At 25.4% G+C, this 21,730-nt stretch overlaps 1 protein-coding gene across 2 annotated transcripts in view; it reads right to left on the bottom strand.

The window, feature by feature from the left end:
- LOC142220680 (uncharacterized) overlaps window positions 1–21,730 on the bottom strand; it is a 53,105-nt gene that overhangs the window by 31,010 nt on the left and 365 nt on the right. The window contains exons 1-3 of one of the 2 annotated variants that reach the window (XM_075289943.1): window positions 16,130–16,675; window positions 8,398–11,015; window positions 8,120–8,256 (exon numbers count right to left, since the gene is read on the bottom strand). In XM_075289943.1, coding sequence (XP_075146058.1) covers window positions 8,120–8,256; window positions 8,398–10,549 — 2,289 coding nt within the window. In that variant the 5' untranslated portion in view covers window positions 10,550–11,015; window positions 16,130–16,675. Of the gene's footprint in view, window positions 1–8,119; window positions 8,257–8,397; window positions 11,016–16,129; window positions 16,676–21,730 lie in introns of those variants that run through there. The other variant, XM_075289944.1, reaches the window with a different exon arrangement.

The raw sequence follows: 21,730 nt of genomic DNA on the forward strand, positions 1-21,730 counted from the left end.
ATTTTGTATTTTAGTTCGTGTGCTGCTGTTCGTTTCCGAAATATTTGAAATAAATATTAGAACACATCAATAATCGATTGTTTCTATGACCTCAAGCCGAACAAAATTAATAATCAAAATTTTATTTCTATAGAAAGTTTTTCTCAAAATTTTATTTCAAAATTTTATTTATTTTTTCTCAAAATTTTATTTCTATAGAAAATTTTGTCAAAATTTTATTTCTATAGAAAATTTTGTCAAAATTTTATATCTATAGAAAATGTTATTTCTAAAATGTTATTTCTATTTCCTATCGAAAATGTTACCTAAATTTTAGTTCTTATAAAAAATTTTATATCTATAGAAAATGTTATTTCTAAATAAATTGAGTTAGTTTTTAAGAAATTGTGTTTACAACCTGTAAAAAATATAAATATTTCTTACAAAAAGTATATAACTTTCTTCCAAATAAACTTCCTTCCGAAAAGCAAATGGAAAACGAAATTTGTTTGTCTAAAATTTCTTTTGGGAGGAAAGAGTTATTTTTTGCGTGTAGTATGTAGTATTAAATTTCATAGATGTCCTAATTCTAAAGAAAAACATTTTTCAGAGGAAAGATTATGAACTTTCTTTTAATTAAAATTTATTTATTGAGAAGAAAATTCGTCCTTAATATTGTGTAAATTGCATGTCCTAAAATTTTGGTTGTATAATCTGTCATTTTTTTAGTGTAGTAGGATTCATTATTTACTGCGTGATAAAATTCATTCCACACCCAGAGGAATGATTGGTTGGAATTCGATTACGACAACAATTTGATAGTGGAGACTCACAATTTTTAATTGTGTGGAATAATGGTTAGTTATTTCTTTTGTTAGATAGTTTATATAACCAATATAATAGCGGTGTGACCGAAAGTTGGTACACACGACCAAGTATTGGTCGTTATTTATATATTGAAGTAAGCAACCATTTCAATTTATTGCACACCGTTGTGCTAACTGATTTCTTTTGGCAATATGCTTCCATGCCCAACTGAAGGTCTGTTTAACAACTAAGTTGGTTGTGTTAACAGATTTGATAGTTATAAAGGGAATTGGTTACTATGGACTACATATACATATATAACAACAAATATATTGTGTTTTGCCTAATTAATTATCAACTTTAAATTATTTAAATTTTAATTCAATATTTTGATGACGTTTAGTCCAATTTAGAGAACATTCTGTCCATAAAGGATTGCTGTGAGTTATACATATACAGTGAATGGAAGACACAAACGATCGTCTAACTTTTGTCCACATTTGGCAGATGTCCAGTTAGAAAACCGTCCACGTTTGGTAGGCGCCGGTTTTCAGAGTGGCCAAGTCTGAGAGATTTTTTGTATATTTTTAAATTGGGTAGCTGTATTCTTAAGTGGTAAGTAACTTAAACATCAAATTAAATTAATACTCCTCACTCTTTACCTTCTTCCCTCTAGGGATATCTCAACAAATGTGACGACTTCCGATGTAACGACAACATTTCATGATCCATGCCTGAGTTCAGAGTCACGCTGAAAATCGATCCGGTAATTATAAGTACCGCAACTGAAACATTTCCATTCAGTTCTAAACTCTGTAGGTGTTTCTGATACATTGGCTTTACTTCTGCGACTCAAACCGAATGGTATATGTAATCATGCAAGGCGTGTACTTTTAGACAAATTTTGCCATCAGACCACGATCATGCCAAATTGGATATTAACGCAAAAATTTCGTTAGGTATTTTTTTCTTTCAGGCTTTAAAAGCAAAATATTTTGAGAACTGTCCACCAATAAGATTTATGAAATCGGAGATAACAAGTTTAGAAGAATTCTTATAGGCCGAGGACCTCCTTGGGCAAACATCGCAACTAGCTATTTTGTGAAGTTTCTTTTCCAGTTCAAAAATGTTCTACAGATGACGATTTTTTATTAGCTCAATAATCAATACAAAAAATATTAATATGTAATAAAATTAAACATAAATTAAATTTAATTCAAAGGATGGTTTCTTAATTTCATAAGGTTGTCCGAAAAAATAATTAGTTGTTTTAACAAACGAATGAAATTTTATTGGTTGGGATTACCAATTAGAGTGTTAATGTGTTTAAATTTTAGTTATCCAAACAATTTATGTATTGTTGTGCCAGACAAGAATTGGTTGCTCTAACAAATATTGTCGGTTATATTCTGATGGTAGATGGGACCAAATAAAACGGTTGGCAAAAAAATTGGTTGGCACAACAAATTTGTTTTCTGTGTGCATGGCAATACTAGCCTTCCAGTAACAAAACCCTGTTTTTGATCATGTAAACTCATTCGTTGTTTAATTCATGGCCCAAAATAACCATGATGTGAAAATTTCATGATGAGTTTATTCAGTTCCTCACATTCATCTAGCTACACATTGTAATTAGCCTACATGCCTTCATTCACTATTTAAACGATGTCGAATGTGTGAAAAAAAATTAGCTAAATTCTATGACTAACCGCAACCCATCTCGCTTTTCATAAAGCAGTTAAATTCAATCATCATAGATTAATTAAAATCTCCAACTGTGATGTCTGACATTATTAACCCAACAAACTATTTCTGATTGCCTAATTAATTAATAGCAAAAAAATGTAACACAAACTACATGAACTATTGTTCTTAAATTATTTCCGAGATTGTGATGAATTTCTGGGATTTTGTATATTGATGTGACAGGTGATTTTACCGGTATATTCCTTCAATAAAAAAGTTTCATTACGTTAAATTGCTATTGTGTTCTTCTTCATATATTTATAGAGAGCAATGGAGAGAGAGATAGAAAAAGAGAAGAAATTCGTTCTCGTTCTCTTCTAACTTATACAAAACAATTACCGTTGATGAGAAAATAATTAATGTTTTGTGTATTCAAAGTGACTATCAAACAAAAGGTATTGCAACAATTAATTTTTCAAATCATTGCCAAAATTCTATTGTTATTAATTTTAATTTTTACATTTAAATGTCTTTCTCTATAGCTATACATGTATACGAGTAGTATTTTTGTTGATGTTGGCGACGTATGACACATGTTTGGGAATAGGTTATAGTGCTCTCTGCGAGAACCAAAATGCTCAAAATTTCACAAAATTTTGCATTTAAGACATATGTAAGGGATTTTATTGATTGAAATTTATTTTCACCAGGTTTTTAATTAATTTTAAACATTAAATTGAATTCATTATAGCATAATTAAATTATACATAAATTTAACAGATCTTCAATTAAATGAAAGGAATGCAATGTTTTATATTATATTTCTTTTTCTATTTTCTTTTTATTAATATTTGAAACATTTATCTTTAACAAATCCTGAAATTGATCAAAGATTTTTTTGGTTGCAGGCAGATCAAATTCGAATACAGATAACTCAACGCATTATGGAACGACCATAAGGAAGTATGCTAAACGCAGCAATTTTCATTCGATTAGGCTGAAGTTTCAAATCTAAAGGCATTTTCGATCTACAAAGATCGCCTGATTTTATTTTTGAGAGCATAAAGCATAGATCCTTTCTTGATCCCTTACAGACGGATCACCCAATTTTTAGCCACAACTTACATCCGATTTGGCTAAGGTTTTTTTAAATCCATGATAAATTTGGTTTATATAGATCCATGTTTTGATATAATCCTCATATAAAACTGGAGGTATTTTATAGAAATAAAATTTTGATAAAATTTTCTATAGAAATAAAATTATGACAACTTTTTCTATAGAAAAAAAAAAATAAAATTAAATAAAATAAATAAAATTTTGCAAAAATTTGTGCTTAGAAATAAAATTTTACAAGAATTTACTATAGAAATAAAATTTTGACAAAATTTTCTATAGAAATAAAATTTTGACAAAACTTTCTATAGAAATAACATGTTGCAAAAATTTGTGCTTAGAAATAAAATTTTACAAGAATTTACTATAGAAAAAAACTATTGACAAAGTTTACTATAGAAATAAAATTTTGACAAAATGTTCTATAGAAATAAAATTTTGTGAAAATTTTCTATAGAAATAAAATTTTACAAAAATTTTCTATAGAAATACAATTTTGCTAAAGTTTTCTCTAGAAATAAAGTTTCACACAAATTTTCTAAAGAAATAAAGTTTGGGAAAATTTTTATATAGAAATAAAATTTTGCACAATTTTTATATAGAAATAAAATTTTGACAAAGTTTTCTATAGAAATAAAATTTTGCCAAAATTTCCTATACAAATAAAATTTTAACAAAATTTGCTATAGAAATAAAATTTTAACAAAATTTTCTACAGAAATAAAACTTTGACAAACTTTCATATAGAAATAAAACTTTAACAAAATTATCTATAGAAATAAAATTTCAACAAAATTTTTTATAGAAATAAAATTTTTACAAAATTTTTTATACAAACAAAATTTTCTATAGAAATAAAATTTTAACAAAATTTTCTATAGAAATAAAATTATGATAACATTTTCTATAGAAATAAAATTTTGCAAAAATTTGTGCTTAGAAATAAAATTTTACAAGAATTTAAATACAAAATGTTGACAAAATTTTTTATAGAAATAAAATTTTGACAACATTTTCTATAGAAATAACATGTTGCAAAAATTTGTGCTTAGAAATAAAATTTTACAAGAATTTACTATAGAAAAAAAAATGTTCACAAAGTTTACTATAGAAATAAAATTTTGACAAAATGTTCTATAGAAATAAAATTTTGTGAAAATTTTCTATAGAAATAACATTTTACAAAAATGTTCTATAGAAATAAAGTTTCACAAAAATTTTCTAAAGAAATAAAATTTGGGAAAATTTTTATATAGAAATAAAATTCTGACAAAATTTTCTATAGAAATAAAATTTTGTAAAAATTTTCTATAGAAATAAAATTTTGACAAAATTTTCTATATAAATAAAATGTTGGCAAAAATTTCTGTAGAAATAAAATTTGGACAAATTTTTCTATAGAAATAAAATGTTGGCAAAATTTTCTATAGAAATAAAATGTTGGCAAAATTTTCAATAGAAATAAAATTTTGACAACATTTTCTATAGAAATAAAATGTTGGCAAAATTTTCTATAGAAATAAAATGTTGACAAAATTTTCTATAGTAATAAAATTTTGACAAAATTTTCTAAAGAAATAAAATTTGGGAAAATTTTCTATAGAAATAAAATTTTGCCCAATTTTATATAGAAATTAAATTTTGACAAAATTTTCTATAGAAATAAAATTTTGACAAAAAGTTCTATAGAAATTTAATTTTTTGACAAAATTTTCTATGGAAATAAAATGTTAACAACATTTTCTATAGAAATAAAATGTTGACAACATTTTCTATAGAAATAAAATTTTGAAAAAATTTACTATAGAAATAAAATGTTGACAACATTTTCTATAGAAATAAAATTTTGACTAAATTTTCTATAGAAATAAAATCTTGACAAAATTTACTATAGAAATAAAACAAGTAAGGAAAGTCTAAAGTCGGGCGGGGCCGACTATATTATACCCTGCACCACTCTGTAGATCTAAATTTTCGATACCATATCACATCCGTCAAATGTGTTGTTGGCTATATATAAAGGTTTGTCCCAAATACATACATTTACGTATCACTCGATCTGGACAGAATTTGATAGACTTCTACAAAATTTATAGACTCAAAATTTAAGTCTGCTAATGCACTAGGATGGAACACAATGTTAGTAAAAAAATATGGGAAACATTTAAATCTGAAGCAATTTTAAGGAAACTTCGCAAAAATTTATTTATGATTTATCACTCAATATATATGTATTAGAAGTTTAGGAAAATTAGAGTCATTTTTACAACTTTTCGACTAAGAAGTGGCGATTTTACAAGGAAAATATTGGTATTTTGACCATTTTTGTCGAAATCAGAAAAACATATATATGGGAGCTATATCTAAATCAGAACCGATTTCAATCAAATTTGGCACATTGACTATATTACTAATTGTACTCTTAGTGCAAAATTTCAACCAAATTGGGCCAAAACTCTGGCTTCTGGGGCCATATAAGTCCATATCGGGCGAAAAATATATATGGAAGCTATATCTAAATCTGAACCGATTTCAATCAAATTTGGCACAGATGACTATACGACGAAGTGTTATGTTTGTACAAAATTTCAAGCAAATCGGTATAAAACTCTGGCTGCTGGGTCCATATTAGTGCATATCGGGCGAAAGATATATATGGGAGCTATATCTAAATCTGAACCGATTCCAACCAAATTTGGCACGCATAGCTACAATGCTAATTCTACTCCCTGTGCAAAATTACAACAAAATCGGAGTTAAAAATTGGCCTCTGTGGTCATATGAGTGTAAATCGGGCGAAAGCTATATTTGGGAGCTATATCTAAATCTGAACCGATTTCAACCAAATTTGGCACGCATAGCAACAATGCTAATTCTACTCCCTGTGCAAAATTTCAACTAAATCGGAGTTAAAAATTGGCCTCTGTGGTCATATGAGTGTAAATCGGGCGAAAATTATATATGAGAGCTATATCTAAATCTGAACCGATTTCAACTAAATTTGGCAGGCATAACTACAATGCTAATTCTACTCCCTGTGCAAAATTTCAACCAAATTGGAGTAAAACTCTGGCTTCTGGGACCGTATTAGTCCATATCGGGCGAAAGCTATATATGGGAGCTATATCTAAATCTGAACCGATTTCAACTAAATTTGACACGCATAGCTACAATACTAATTCTACTCCCTGTGCAAAATTTCAACCAAATTGGAGTAAAACTCTGGCTTCTGGGACCGTATTAGTCCATATCGGGCGAAAGATATATATGGGAGCTATATCTAAATCTGAACCGATTTCAATAAAATTTTGCACATTTGACTATACTACCAATTGTACTCCTAGTGCAAAATTTCAACCAAATTGGGGTAATACTCAGGCTTCTAGGGCCGTATAAGTGCATATCGGGCGAAAGATATATATGGGAGCTATATCTAAATCTGAACCGATTTCTTCCAAAATCAATAGGGTTCTATTTTGACCCAAAACACATACTTGTGCCAAATTCGAAGTCGATTGGGCTTAAATTACTACCTAATCCCTTGGTTACGGGCATGGCTATATCGACTCAGGAGCCCACCCTAAGCATTTTTGTCAAAGACACCATGTGTCTATCTCGTCTCCTTCTGGGTGTTGCAAACATATGCACTAACTTATAATACCCTGTTCCACAGTGTGGCGCAGGGTATAATTATGGAAAAATTTTCTATAGAAATAAGATTTTGCAAATATTTTCTATAGAAGTAACATTTTCTATAGAAATAAAGTTTTGAATTCAATTTTAAGAGAACCAAATGCCGTCTTCCACTGCTTCTTAACAACAGAACAATATCATTCACAATAAGTCATCGCGGTGGTAAACAACCTTACCAACACTAGAAACCATATTGTTTCCAATTCAAGCTTAATGAGGGGGGGCTTACACCTAAGAGATTTGATGCTTCGCTCAAAAGTTCACGAAAAACCATTCTCTCAGTATTTTCCAATACATTTAATTTAAAATTAATTGTATTTTTAATTAATTAGAAAAAAAACAAATGATTTTCACATCCAAGGCCTTTCACATTTTCTGATCATTTAAGGAACTGAACTGACAACCATCAACGAGTGTAAATAAAAACGCAAAGAAACAAGCGTGTACGCGAAAACAATTGTGATGAACAGACATTCTCTTCTTGACGTTTTGTTTTAGCCACATTATTATTATTGCCTTACAACAACTTGTTGTTTTCTTGGCTAGAATACGTTTTTTACGTACAATTGCCATTATTGTTGTTATTGTTTTGTTTTTTTTTTTTTTTTTCAGTTTGATCGATTTTAGCTACACATGCTTGAGCAGAGCAACCATTGAAAAAAAAAAAATGAAGAAAAATCCCTCACTCTTGAATACCAATGAAAGGAAATGAATGAGGCAAAAAAAAACGAAAGATATCGGTTAGATAACACAAAATAGTTTGAGAGGAAAATTTTGTATTTTTTCCAAAAAAAAGTTTTCATATTTAAAAAAAATCAGTTTTCTTTTTGGGACTTACCTTGAGTAAGGACTTGGGTGGGGCATCATTTTTATCCGGCCGTTTAATATTCAAAAATGAATTACGAACATCGGGACATTTTTCAAACATCAAAACCCTTTCGGCCACTGAGCCACGAGTCAAAAATGGACTTTTGACTGAAATTGCAATCGAATCGAATCGAAGAAGATCATTTGTGAGGCATATGAAAATAGAAGAGAAAGTTTTGTTTGTTTTTAGGTAACTCTTTTACACTATAATCTAGGCTTTACGGCCTAGCTTTCGTCCTTATTAATTACCAGCTTTTTCTTGGCTTCCATTGGTCAAGGGCCTAGAGGATTTGAGTTTTGTAGGTGTCAGAATACTGCTACCATTACTACGTGCCACTTCCATATTTGGAGTTTTTACAGCTGCTGTCGCTGTCACTTCGTTTACTGTGCTCTCAATGAGAGATTCCAAGGATTTTTGGGAATTTGTATCAAGACTAACCAAAATCTCTTTGGCTTTATTGGATTCTTTGGGGGTTTTTTCTTTTACACTTTTTGTGGTTTTAGATGACGATGACGATTTTGTTATGGACTTTTTCACAGTAGATCCCGTGCTGCTGCCAATTGTAGATTCTGCGTTTTCTATTGGCACCTTTACCAATGCTGGCGGCGACAACGATTCAGCTGTTTTACCATTTGCACTCGATAATGATTTCGATTTCGATAGTTTTTCCGATGTAATGCCAACGTTATCTAAAGCATCTAGATGGGCTATACCAAGATCACCATTAATTAATGGTAGAGCATTACCGCTGATACTATTTCCGGTACCCGGACTGTTACTGCCAATGCTCGTATTTACTGTAGAGGTGGAGCGTTTTTTATTTGTGGTCACGGTGGTGGTGGTGTTGGTATCTCGATTTTTATCGGATTTTCGATTGGATTTGTCAATTACTGTCACTATCGGTGTCTGGTTGATATTGTTTATCTGGCCCTGATGTGGCTGATGATTATCTAGAGAATCTAAGGCATTTTTTAGTAACAAAACATTTGCATCGACAGCATCGTCATGACTTTGTGGTGTGGATGGTACATTGGGGCTGGGACTTCTACTGCGGGGGGAATTACTTTTTGTTTTATTGCCAATTTTTTTAATTGATTGCTGTTGAGGTGAATCACTAGAGGCTAGAGTTTTGGTTTTTTGTCCCTTGGGTGAAGGTTCTTTGGCAGTGCCACTATTGTCCAGTGTCAAAGTGGCGCCCAACGTGACAGACTTTTTATTATTCTCACTATTATTAAGAGATTTCTTAATTTTGTTGGTATCTTTGAGTTTTGTTGTTGTTGCCGATGCCGATGCCGTTGTTGTTGTATTGGGTATGGATTTCTCTATTATAACCGAGGGAATTTTTGTTACACCTCCAGATGATGCCTTGCTGGACCCACTATGGCTGGTTTCCTTTTCCAATAGCTCCTTAATCTTTTGTAAATTCTCGGTCTGTTGTAAAGTCAACGAGGGAATATCCAAATTTAAATCCAAACTTATTTCAAAATTCAAATCCAATGGTTTTGGCGTTGGAGTTTTGGCATTGGATGAATGTTTGGCATTTATTTCGGCTCCCACAGATGATAACACCTGTTTGTTACTTTTAAATTTTGTTGTAGTCGGTGAGGCACCGGCCATACTATTGGCCATGGGCTTGTTATAGTCTCCCCCAACCGGTGTAGATGTTTTATTTGTATTCACTAGATAGGATGGCGTGCTATTCGAATGGCTAGTTTTTAGGGAATTTCCATTTATTTTCGGTGTGGAGGAATTTGAAGAGGCTGCTCTGGATGATTTCTTTATGTTTATGCTGTCACCATGTTTATCCAATCCTCCAATGATGGCACCCTTGAGAGCATTATTGCTGTTAACAGATGTTACCGCAGACGGGGAGGGGGAACGTGATCGTCTCTGTTGTGATGTTGTTGTATGTTTTCCTTCCGTTTTGTTATTTAGGGCCACATTACTTTTCGCTGAAGTTTTCGGGGTTTTAACACCTCTCTGCTCCTTATCTTTGATAACAAAGGAATTGACCAATTTGTGTAGACCCTCAGTGCTTTTAACATCCTCTGTTATAGAACCGGTGGCTGCTGCTGCCTCTGCTGTATAGATATCGAGAATTTCTGTAGGTGCTATACCATGACTCTTCCAGGTACGATACAAGGCATCGGCATGTTCTGAAATTTTCTTAGAGATTTCCTCAATTTCCAAAGATGTCTGCAAATCATGACCCACCACCACTGATGTTGATGTTCCATTATTGAGTAACGCTGAGCCAGCAGCATTGTTATTCAAAGAGGATTTGGTTTTAAGACCACCACTAGTTTTGCTGGGTTGCATAAGCTTAGTACTGTGATGGCTGGTGATTTTGGTGGTAGTCGTAGAGCTTGTGCTGGAAGGTGATGATGTTGATGACTGCATTTTAATGCGTTTTTGTTGTTGTTGTTAATTTTTGCAATTATTTTTTTTTCTTCTTAAATTAGGTCGCCGCACTTATTTTTTTAAATTTTTTTGCACTTATTTTTTTTTTTTTGAGATATTTTGGTCGAGTTGATTTTTTCTCTTGCTCTCACTCACTCTCTCTTTACTTATAACGCATTGATTTCCTTAATGACTTTTCACATTTTCACTTTTTTTCATGGCATTTTGTTCTCTTTTTAAATTAACACCGTCGTGGTCCGCCTTTGGTTTACGTGCGGCATATAAATTTTCCGAGTTTTTCGCGTTTTATACCCGCACTTTTGTTTTTGTAGTTTTTTTTTTTGCCACTACTACTGGCTGCTTTCCTCGTTGTTGTCGACGTATTTTGTCGGTTTTAATTTTCGTTTATATTTATTTTGGTTTTTGCTGATTTTCTTATTCGCGTCGTGTTCCGTTTAGAGAAATTCTATTTATAAATAATTTTTTTTTTCGAAAAAAATTCCTATTTCAGCCTTTTAAAAATTTTTGCACTAAGTTTCTGGTTTTCATCAAATAAACTAATTCACCATGAACAGGGGTGTGGTTGTATTTGTATGTGTGTATATATTTGTGTGTGTCTATGTTTCTTTTTTTTAATTGAAAGAAAATAGACATTAATTTACTTTCTGTTTTCCCTAATTTTATAAATCACGACCGGCATAAAAAATAAATATTATGTTTTTTAAAAATTGATTTAAGATATTTAATTTGGTTTTTGAGGAAAAAAAATCTTGATTGATTTATATTTATTTGTATTTATATTTAAATACTAAATATTATAAAAACAAAATTTAAATTAAAATGTGTATTGTAAAGATAGACAATTTGTCAGTATATAAAGATTTATACATACAAATATGATCTGATGATTAGTTGTTTTTTACCGAAATCTATACTTCTCTTCATTTAATTTATTTTTATATTAATTGATTGAATTAATATTAATATTCATTGAATTAATATTAATATTCATATATTAAGGTATTTATTTAGTTTAAAATTTTAATTTAATATATAATTATTTTACTTATTATTTAATTTATTTTACCTTAATTTTATTTTATTTTTATGTCAATGATAAGGAACGAATGACTTCCCATAAATATTTTTTCCCCATAAATATTTAGGTATATTGGCATAGTTTAATTTGATTTCATTCATTTAAAATTTTTTAATAAATTTATTAAAAAATATAAATATTTTTTATAAATCTATAAATTCAATTTATATTAAATTTTATAATATAAATTTGTATTAGAGTGAACTTAGTTTGATTTAATTAATTTTTTGTTTAATTTAATTAATTTATTTATATTACTTTATTTTAATTTAGTATAATATAATAAAAATCCATATAAAATAAAGTACAAAAAATTATTTTGTTTAACATTATTTGATTTAATTTAAATTAAAATATAAAATTTAATACTAAATATTTTAATTTAGTTTAATTTAAAGACTGGTGTGCAAATTTTCATTCATTTTAATTTTAATTTGATGCAATTTAATTTAATTGTGTATGAAATATATATAGAATGAAAATAAGTTTAAAATTAAATTTTATATTTTTTAAATTAATCTATAGTCCAGTATATTAAATATATTATTGTGATTTTGTACTTAATTAATTTTAAGTATATTTTTGATTTAATTCATTTATATTTGTTTAATTCAATTTATTACTTTAATTTTCTTGTTAGTTTAGATTTAATTTAATTTAATATAAAAAAATCATATAATTTAAATTAAAATAATTTAACAGCTAGCCTATCGTTCGGTTAAGTGATAATCGGAGGATTAGCCACTAGTCATTAGACTGATATAATTTAATGCAATTTAATATGATTTCATTCATTTAATAAATTTTAATTTATTAATTATTTTATTTAAATTATTAAACAAAATATATTTTGAATATAATTAATTGAATATTTATTAATTTGATGACTATTTTTTTTTGCATTACGCATTAACTTAATTTGCTTTAACTAATATAATTAACTTTATTTTAATATAATTTAGTTGAATATAATAAAATTTTGTCTAATTTAATGTACAAAAAATTAATAAATTTATTAAAAAATATAAATATTTTTCATAAATCTATAAATTCAATTTATATTAAATTTTATAATATAAAATTGTATTAGAGTGAACTTAGTTTTATTTAAATAATTTTTTGTTTAATTTAATTAATTTATTTATATAACTTTATTTTAATTTAGTATAATATATAATAAAAATCCATACAAAATAAAGTACAATAAATTATTTTGTTTAACATAATTTTATTTAATTTAAATTAAAATATTACATTTAATACTAAATGTTTTAATTTAGTTTAAAAACGGATGTGCAAATTTTCATTCATTTTAAATTTAATTTGATGCAATTTAATTTAATTGTGTATGAAATATATATAAAATGAAAATATGTTTAAAATTAAATTATCTTAATAAAAATATTTTTTAAATTAATCTATAAATCCAGTCCAGTATATTAAATATATTAATTTAAATTAAAATATTAAATTTAATACTAAATATTTTAATTTAGTTTAATTTAAAAACGGGTGTGCAAATTTTCATTCATTTTAATTTTAATTTGATGCAATTTAATTATGAATGAAATATATATAGAATGAAAATAAGTTTTAAATTAAATTATCTTAATAAAAATATTTTTTAAATTAGTCTATAAATTCATAAATTCAATATTAAATATATTATTGTGATTTTGTACTTAATTAATGTTAACTATATTTTTGATTTCATTCATTTATATTTGTTTAATTCAATTTATTAATTTAATTTTCTTTTTAGTTTTAATTTAAAATAATTCTATATAATAAAAAAATCATATAATTTAAATTACAATATTAGAGCTAGCCTATCGTTCGGTTAAGTGATAATCGGAGGATTAGCAACTAGCCATTAGACTGATATACTTTGATGCAATTTATTTTGATTTCATTGATTTAATAAATTTTAATTTATTATTTATTTTATTTAATCTAGTAAGCAAAATATATTTTGAATATTAATATATTTTGAACATTATTAATTGAATATTAATTAATTTGATGACGATTTTTTTTCATTACGCACTAATTTAATTTGCTTTCACTAATATAATTAGCTTTATTTTAATTTAATTTAGTTGAATATAATAAAATTTTGTCTAATTTAATGTAAAAAAAATTGTTTTATTTAATATAATGAAATTTACTTTTAATGAATTTAATCCAACTTAATTAATTTAGTTTAATATGTAATTTAGTTTAATATCAAGGTGGCATGTAAATTTATTTTAATTATACTGAATAATTTAATTAAAATGTACAAAATTGCATGAAATTAATTTTGTTTCATTTTAATTAAATTGTTAAAACGTTGAATTTTTTTTAATTAATCAACAAATTCAGTTCATTAAATTAAATGTTTGTATATGAATTTGTTCACTATAATTAATTCATATTTTTCATATAATTTAATTTATTTTAATGTTAATATAATTTAGTTTATTTTAATGTTAATGTAATTTAGTTTAATATAAAAATATTGTATATAATTTAATGTACAATAAATTGTTTAATTGTTAACATAATTTGATTTAATTTAAATGAATTTAATGCAGCCAAATTTTTTATAATTTTAATTGTAAACTAAATTAATTCGATTTTATTTAGTTAATATATTTTTTTTTTCAAATAAACTTATTTGGAATTAAATTAATTTAATTCAACTCTGTTTTTAATATTAAGAATATCCCAGCAAAAAAACGTCGCCAAAAAAATACTGAAAATGTTATTTTTGTATTCGGAAGTGGGGCAAAATTGGTGCAGAAGCGATGAATTTTACATGGGCTTGTCATAGGACGGATGTCCACCATTTCAACAGCCGTTGCACTGAATTCGCATCACTTCTTACGGTGTGATTAAAATTCAGTGCTTTGTATGTAAATAAAAAAATATTGTGATATTTTGCCAAATAATTCGTTTTTATAGTTTTTTTATGGCATTTTTTATGCATTTTAACGCTTGTGTGAAACGTTTGTCCTCAAATATTTTCGAAAACTTGCAATTTTTCTAGAATGGATTTATAATTTTTGTCGACAAAATTTAAATAATTTCTACCATTTCATTAATTCTTACTCTTTTTTTAACATATTTAAAAGAAAAAAAAGTTAAAATTACGCACTAAAATATTTAAAAAAAATCGAATTATAAAAAAAATCTAATTAAAAGAACTTCCGGTGTAGTCAAAATAAAGAACACTATTGGAAGGACATTTTTGAAAGTGCTTTTAAAGTCGTGCCTTCAGAAGAACTTCCAATTTTTTTTGCTGGGATATTTTTTAAATTAAACTAAAAATATAATAAAATTTTGTTTTATGTAATGAAAAATAAACTATATAATGTAACACAATTTGATTTAATTTAAATTTCTAATAATTTTATTTTAAACTAAATGAATTCAGTTTTATTTAGTTAACATAAATTTATTTTACTTTACTTTAATATAATACAATTTAATTTGATTTTATTAATTGTAATTTTTAATAAAATTAAATCAAATAAAAAATTTTATTTAATTTGTAATAAAAATGTTCAATTTAAATGAATTTTTTCGTATAACTATTTTTTCAATTTAACTTAGATTAATTTCAATTTTAATTAGTTTTATTAAATGTTTTTTTTTGTTGCATTACATGTTTAAGTTTTTTCAATGTTTTTTTCCTAATTTTTTTTTTACAATTTAATTCAACTAAACTTAGATTAACGAAAATTTAATTTACTACATATTAGGTTACACTCGTAAGAAAAATCTACAAAAAACGAAAACTGCTGTGTGTTATTTTATTTTTATACAGAGTAGTAGACCCAAAGCGTTACCAATTCAAATATAATGTAATTTCAGAATTCACTTATTTCTGTTCAATATGAAAATCTTTCTCTTTGACTATTTTCTTTCTTCTTTTTTTTCATTTATACTGGATTGATTTTTTAATATTACCTTGCACGATAAATTGAATTGGCATCTAGTAAATTGGTCAGCCACTGTGCAAACTAATTAATAATTCAAAATTGTTGCTAAAATAATTATTGACAGGAACCATAATTTTTTTAATGTCATTTAAAAACAAGTAAATAACAAACTTATATGAATATAAAATCGATATTATTAAAAATAAAAAAAATGGTCCTTACTTTGTTTGTTTTTTTTTTTTTGTTTTGCAAAAATGTTAAATGCAAAATTTATTTTCTCGAAATTTCGAATTCTTTTCTGGCAGTAATTTACATTTTTCTATATTAATTAGACAATAACATTTTGAATCAACAACATATAAAATATTTACATAAATTATTTTATTATTTTATTTTGATTTTTTTTCTCTTGGTGAAATTTAAAAATTCTTCGGTTTGGAAATTAATTTTGCAAAATTTCCATTTAAAATAGCACACAGATACACACACAAATAGACATAAATATATACATACAAATATTTATTTAGTATAAGAAGTGTGCATATAAATACATACACATTCACATATAACATTTCAATATTAATTTTTTCACTATTTTCTTTGTTGCAATCAATTTTCATTTCTTTTCACTTTTCTTTCATAATTTTTGTCGAAAATATTTTCACATGGTTTCTTGTTTTTTTTTTAATATTTTTTTCTTTTCTTTTTTTATAGTAAATCTGCAACTCCACACATAAAATATTTTTGCTCGTTTTCTTTAAAATATTCCCTTTATATGGTTTATCGTGTCCGTGAAGCAGACATTAAAATTTCCACTTTATGTTCATTTTTCCATACAAATTTCTTCTTTTCTAAAGGTTGTGGGATTTTTCACTATTTGCGATCACCGTTTAATTTTATGTGTGTGGGGGCTGCTGCCTTTAGGCATTTTAGTGTATTTCCTGCAATGTGACGTCCTAACGTTATGAATTCTCCGTGCTTTATGATGAGATGAACAAGAAAATTGCCATGAAAAACTCACGCATTTTCTTTTTCCCTCCCGAAATACCAAAAAAAACAAAAACACGAATGGAAAATGGGATCATTGCCTTAAATGTTCTGCTTTTTCGTTGCTCATTTATCTCTCTGAATTTTAGCCAAATTCTTTTCTCAAAAATTCCAAGTTTTTCATTGCTATTCGCGGTTTTTCTTAGCTCTTTCAGCTGTTTTCAATGGATCACATGAAACGTACTCTCTCTCTCTCTTTGCCTCTCTCACTCTCTATATCTGATTAAACTCTCCATGCAATTTATTTTCTCTTTGTATATTACTTTATGTTTCAAATAAAAATAACCATGTGCGTGAATTTACACTGAAAACAAAGCGTACACAGTTCCAAATATTTTGTATATATTTTAAAAGAAAAAAAAAAACAAAGCCATCACACGCTGCACGAAAGTGGCTCTATGGTATTTTAGCCCATTTTCGGCGAAGCGCTTTCTTGAGATGATTTTACTTATCTTACTTACTTTTATTTTCGAGCAATTTGGATAACCAAATTCAAGAAGTAAAATCGGGAGAACGGGAGAAGTAACATCTTCTTAACACAGGTCTTTGTGGGCCTTCAATCACGGTTGCCACTCGTGGCAAAAATAATCTACCAAAATTCTAAGAAAATGTTACCAAAAATCTACCAAATAAAAAAACGCTACAAAACGGGATAACATACTCACAATAGACTTTGATAGTAGGACCTAACACGAAAATTAAAATTTTTAAAAATATTGCATTTATAGGATTTTTTTTCACCAGAAAATTTTGTCAAAATTTTATTTCTTTAGAAAATTTTGTCAACATTTTATTTCTTTAGAAAAATTTGTTAACATTTTACTAAAAAAAAATTGTCAAAATTTTATTTCTATATAAAATTTTGTCTAAATTTTAATTTTATAGAAAATGTTGTCGATATTTTATTAAAAATATATAAAAATACAATTTCGACAAAATTTCCTATAAGAATAAAATGTTGACATCATTTTCTTTAGAAATAAAATATTGACATCATTTTCTGTAGGAATAAAATTTTATTTCAATTGAGAATTTTGTCAAAATTTTATTTCTATAGAAAATTTTGTCAAAATTTTATTTCTATGGAAAATTTTGTCAACTTTAAAAAAAATGTTTCAAAATTCTATTTCTATAGAAAATTTTGTCTAAATTTTTATTTCTATAAAAAATTTTGTCAAAATTTTATTTTTTTTATAAGTATTTTGTCAAAATTTTATTTCTTTAGAAAAATTTTTTTCCAAAATTTTCTTTCTATAAAAAATGTGTTGAAATTTTATTTCTAAAGAAAATTTTGTCAAAATTTTATTCCTATAGAAAATTTTGTCGAAATTGTATTTTTATAGAAAATTTTGTTATTTCTACAATTTTGTCTAAATTTTATTTTGATACAAAATATTTCTATAAAAAAAATTTACCAAAATTTTATTTCTTTAGAAAATTTTGTCAAAATTTTCTTTTTATAAAAAATTTGTCGAAATTTTATTTCTAAAAAAATTTTGTCAAAATTTTATTCCTATAGAAAGTTTTGTTGAAATTGTATTTTTAAAGATAATTTTGTCGAAATTTTGTTTCTAAAATGTTGTCTAAATTTTATTTTTATACAAAATATTTCTATAAAAAAATTTTACCAAAATTTTATTTCTTTCGAAAATTTTGTTAAAATTTTATTTCTGTAGACAATTTTGTCAAAATTTTCTTTTTATAAAAAATTTGTCGAAATTTTATTTCTAAAAAAAAAATTGTCAAAATTTTATTCCTATAGAAAGTTTTGTTGAAATTGTATTTTTATAGAAAATTTTGTCCAAATTTTATTTCTAAAATTTTGTCTAAATTTTATTTTAATACAAAATATTTATTTCTATAAAAAAATTTTATTCTATAAAAAAATTGTCGAAATTTTATTTCTAAAAAAATTTTGTCAAAATTTTATTCCTATAGAAAATTTTGTTGAAATTGTATTTTTATAGAAAATTTTTCGAAATTTTATTCCTATAGAAACGAAATTTTGTCAAAAATTCATTTCTATAGAAATGAAATTTTGTCAAAATTTTATTTCTATAGAAATGAAATTTTGTCAAAATTTTTTACAGAAAATTTTGTCGAAATTTTATATCTAAAATGTTGTCTAAATTTTATTTTTGTACAAAATATTTATTTTTTTCTAAAAAAAATTTGTCAAAATTTTATTCCTATAGAAAATTTTTTTAAAATTGTATTTTTATACAAAATTTTGTCCAAATTTTATTTCTCTAGAAATGAAATTTTGTCGAAATTGTATTTCTATAGAAATGACATTTTTATTTTTATAGAAAATTTTGTCTAAAATTTATTTCTAAACTTTTGTCTAAATTTTATTTTTATACAAAATTTTTATTTCTATAAACATTTTTTATTCTATAAAAAAAAATTGTCGAAATTTTATTTCTAAAAACAATTTTGTCAAAATTTTATTCCTATAGAAAATTTTGTTGAAATTGTATTTTTATAGAAAATTTTGTCGAAATTTTATTTCTATAGAAATGAAATTTTGTCGAAATTTTATTTCTATAGAAATGAAATTTTGTCAAAATTTTATTTTTATAGAAAATTTTGTCGAAATTTTATTTCTAAAATTTTGTCTAAATTTTATTTTTATACAAAATATTTATTTCTAAAAAAAAATTATTCTATAAAAAAATTGTCGAAATTTTATTTCTAAAGAAAATTGTGTCAACATTTTATTCATATAGAAAATTTTGTGTTGAAATTGTATTTTTATAGAAAATTTTGTCGAAATTTTATTTCTATAGAAATGAAATTTTGTCGAAATTTTTTTCTATAGAAATGAAATTTAGTCAAAATTTTTTTTATAGAAAATTTTGTCGAAATTTTATTTCTAAAATTTTGTCTAAATTTTATTTTTATACAAAATATTTATTTCAAAAAAAAATTTTATTCTATAAAAAATTTGTCGAAATTTTATTTCTAAAGAAAATTGTGTCAACATTTTATTTTATAGAAAATTTTGTCAAAATTTTATTCCTATAGAAAATTTTGTTGAAATTGTATTTTTATAGAACATTTTGTCGAAATTTTATTTATATAGAAAATTTTGTCGAAAATTGTTTTTCTATATAAAATGTTGTCAAAAATTGTTTTTCTATATAAAATATTGTCTAAATTTTTATTTCTATTGAAAATTTTGTTGGAATTTTATTTCTATACAAAATTTTGTCAACATTTCATTTCTATACAAAATTTTGTCACAATTTTATTTCTATAAAAAATGTTGTCGAAATTTTATTTCTAAGGAAAACTTTGTCTATATTTTTTTTTATACAAAATTTTTTAGCAATTTTTTTTTTTATATAGAAAACTTTGTGTAAATTTTTATTTCTATAAAAACTTTTGTCAACATTTTATTGCTATAGAAAATTTTGTCAAAATGTTATTCCTATAGAAAATTTTGTCGAATTTGTATTTTGATTGTAAATTTTGTCTAATTTTTATTTCTACTGAAAATTCTGTCTAAATTTTTATTCCAAAAAGAAATATGTGTATCTAAACATCAAGAATTCAAAAATATTGACAACATTTTCTGTAGGAATAAAATTTTGACAAAATTTTGTTTCAATTGAGAATTTTGTCAAAATTTTATTTCTATAGAAAATTTTATTTCTTTAGAAAATTTTGTCAACATTTAAAAAAAAATTGTCAAAATTCTATTTCTATAGAAAATTTTTTCAAAATTTTTATTTCTATAAAAACTTTTGTCAAAATATTATTTTTTTAGAAATATTTTGTCAAAATTTTATTTCTTTAGAAAATTTTGGCAAAATTTTCTTTAATAAAAAATGTGTCCAAATTTTATTTCTAAAGTAAATTTTGTCAAAATTTTATTTCTATAGAAAATTTTGTTGAAATTGTATTTTTATAGAAAATTTTGTCGAAATTTTATTTCTATAGAAATGAAATTTTGTCGAAATGTTGTTTCTAAAATTTTGCCTAAGTTTATTTTTATACAAAATATTTCTATAAAAAATTTTACCAAAATTTTATTTCTTTCGAAAATTTTGTTAAAATTTTCTTTCTATAAAAAAAATCCGTCTAAATTTTTATTCCAAAAAGAAATATGTGTATCTACCGAAACATCAAGAATTCTACCCATCTACCAAACAGTAGCAAATCGACTATTTTTGGTAGAATTCTACTATCTGTGGCAAACTACAATAGCTTTAAATTTGCAAATCGGATAAAAATCGACCGAAACGTACCACATTCGGCACAGCTATCAGGAAAATCGGGATTTTAATAATCCCAATAAGTCTAGATCGGATAAAACTACCGGTTCTAGAGATCCAAGAAATAAAAGCAGGAGATCTGAACACATTAAATACCTCTACTTTTCCAATTTCAGGCAAATCCAATAAAAACTACGGTTCTAGAAACCCATTACCCGAAATAGGATTGCGGTTTATATAGGGACTATATCAAAACCTGGCCCCATATAGCCCATCTTCGAAATTGACCTGCCTGAAAAAAACGTATATGTGTCAAATATCAGGACCTCAGCGCCATTATTAAATGATGTAGCGTGATTACGACAGATAAAACTAGCGGATATAGTTATACCGCCTTAGAATTTCTGCTTGATCAAGTATATACTTTATGTCAGAAATCGATATTTCAATGTGTTACAAATAGGTTTAGAAAATATATCGCTTCACTCTGTTGCAATACATATCAGTCACTCTATATTTTCTATTTCTACGTTTAAACGAAATTATAAATGTGTCTCTATTGCTAAAGGAAATATCAAACAATTTTCATAGTTCAACATTAAAATTGCGGTGTTCGATGTGCGTCATAATACACAATCTTATTTATTTATATTATTTTATGTTTAATTGTTCTTTCTGTTTAGTAAACATTTTCAAAAATATTAAACAAAACATTTACAGAAGATTAATTTTTCCAAAAATCAATCGGAGATAAGAATTCATATAGCACCCCCAAACAAATTTTTCGTCCCAATCAAATATAGATGATCGCAAAATCTTCCCAAAAAGCAATCGTAAAAATATCACTAAATGTATACGAAGATACTCAGCAAGTATATTTACAATTTTC

This window comes from Haematobia irritans, chromosome 1, assembly GCF_050003625.1.
Source record: "Haematobia irritans isolate KBUSLIRL chromosome 1, ASM5000362v1, whole genome shotgun sequence".
Lineage (NCBI taxonomy): Eukaryota > Metazoa > Arthropoda > Insecta > Diptera > Muscidae > Haematobia > Haematobia irritans.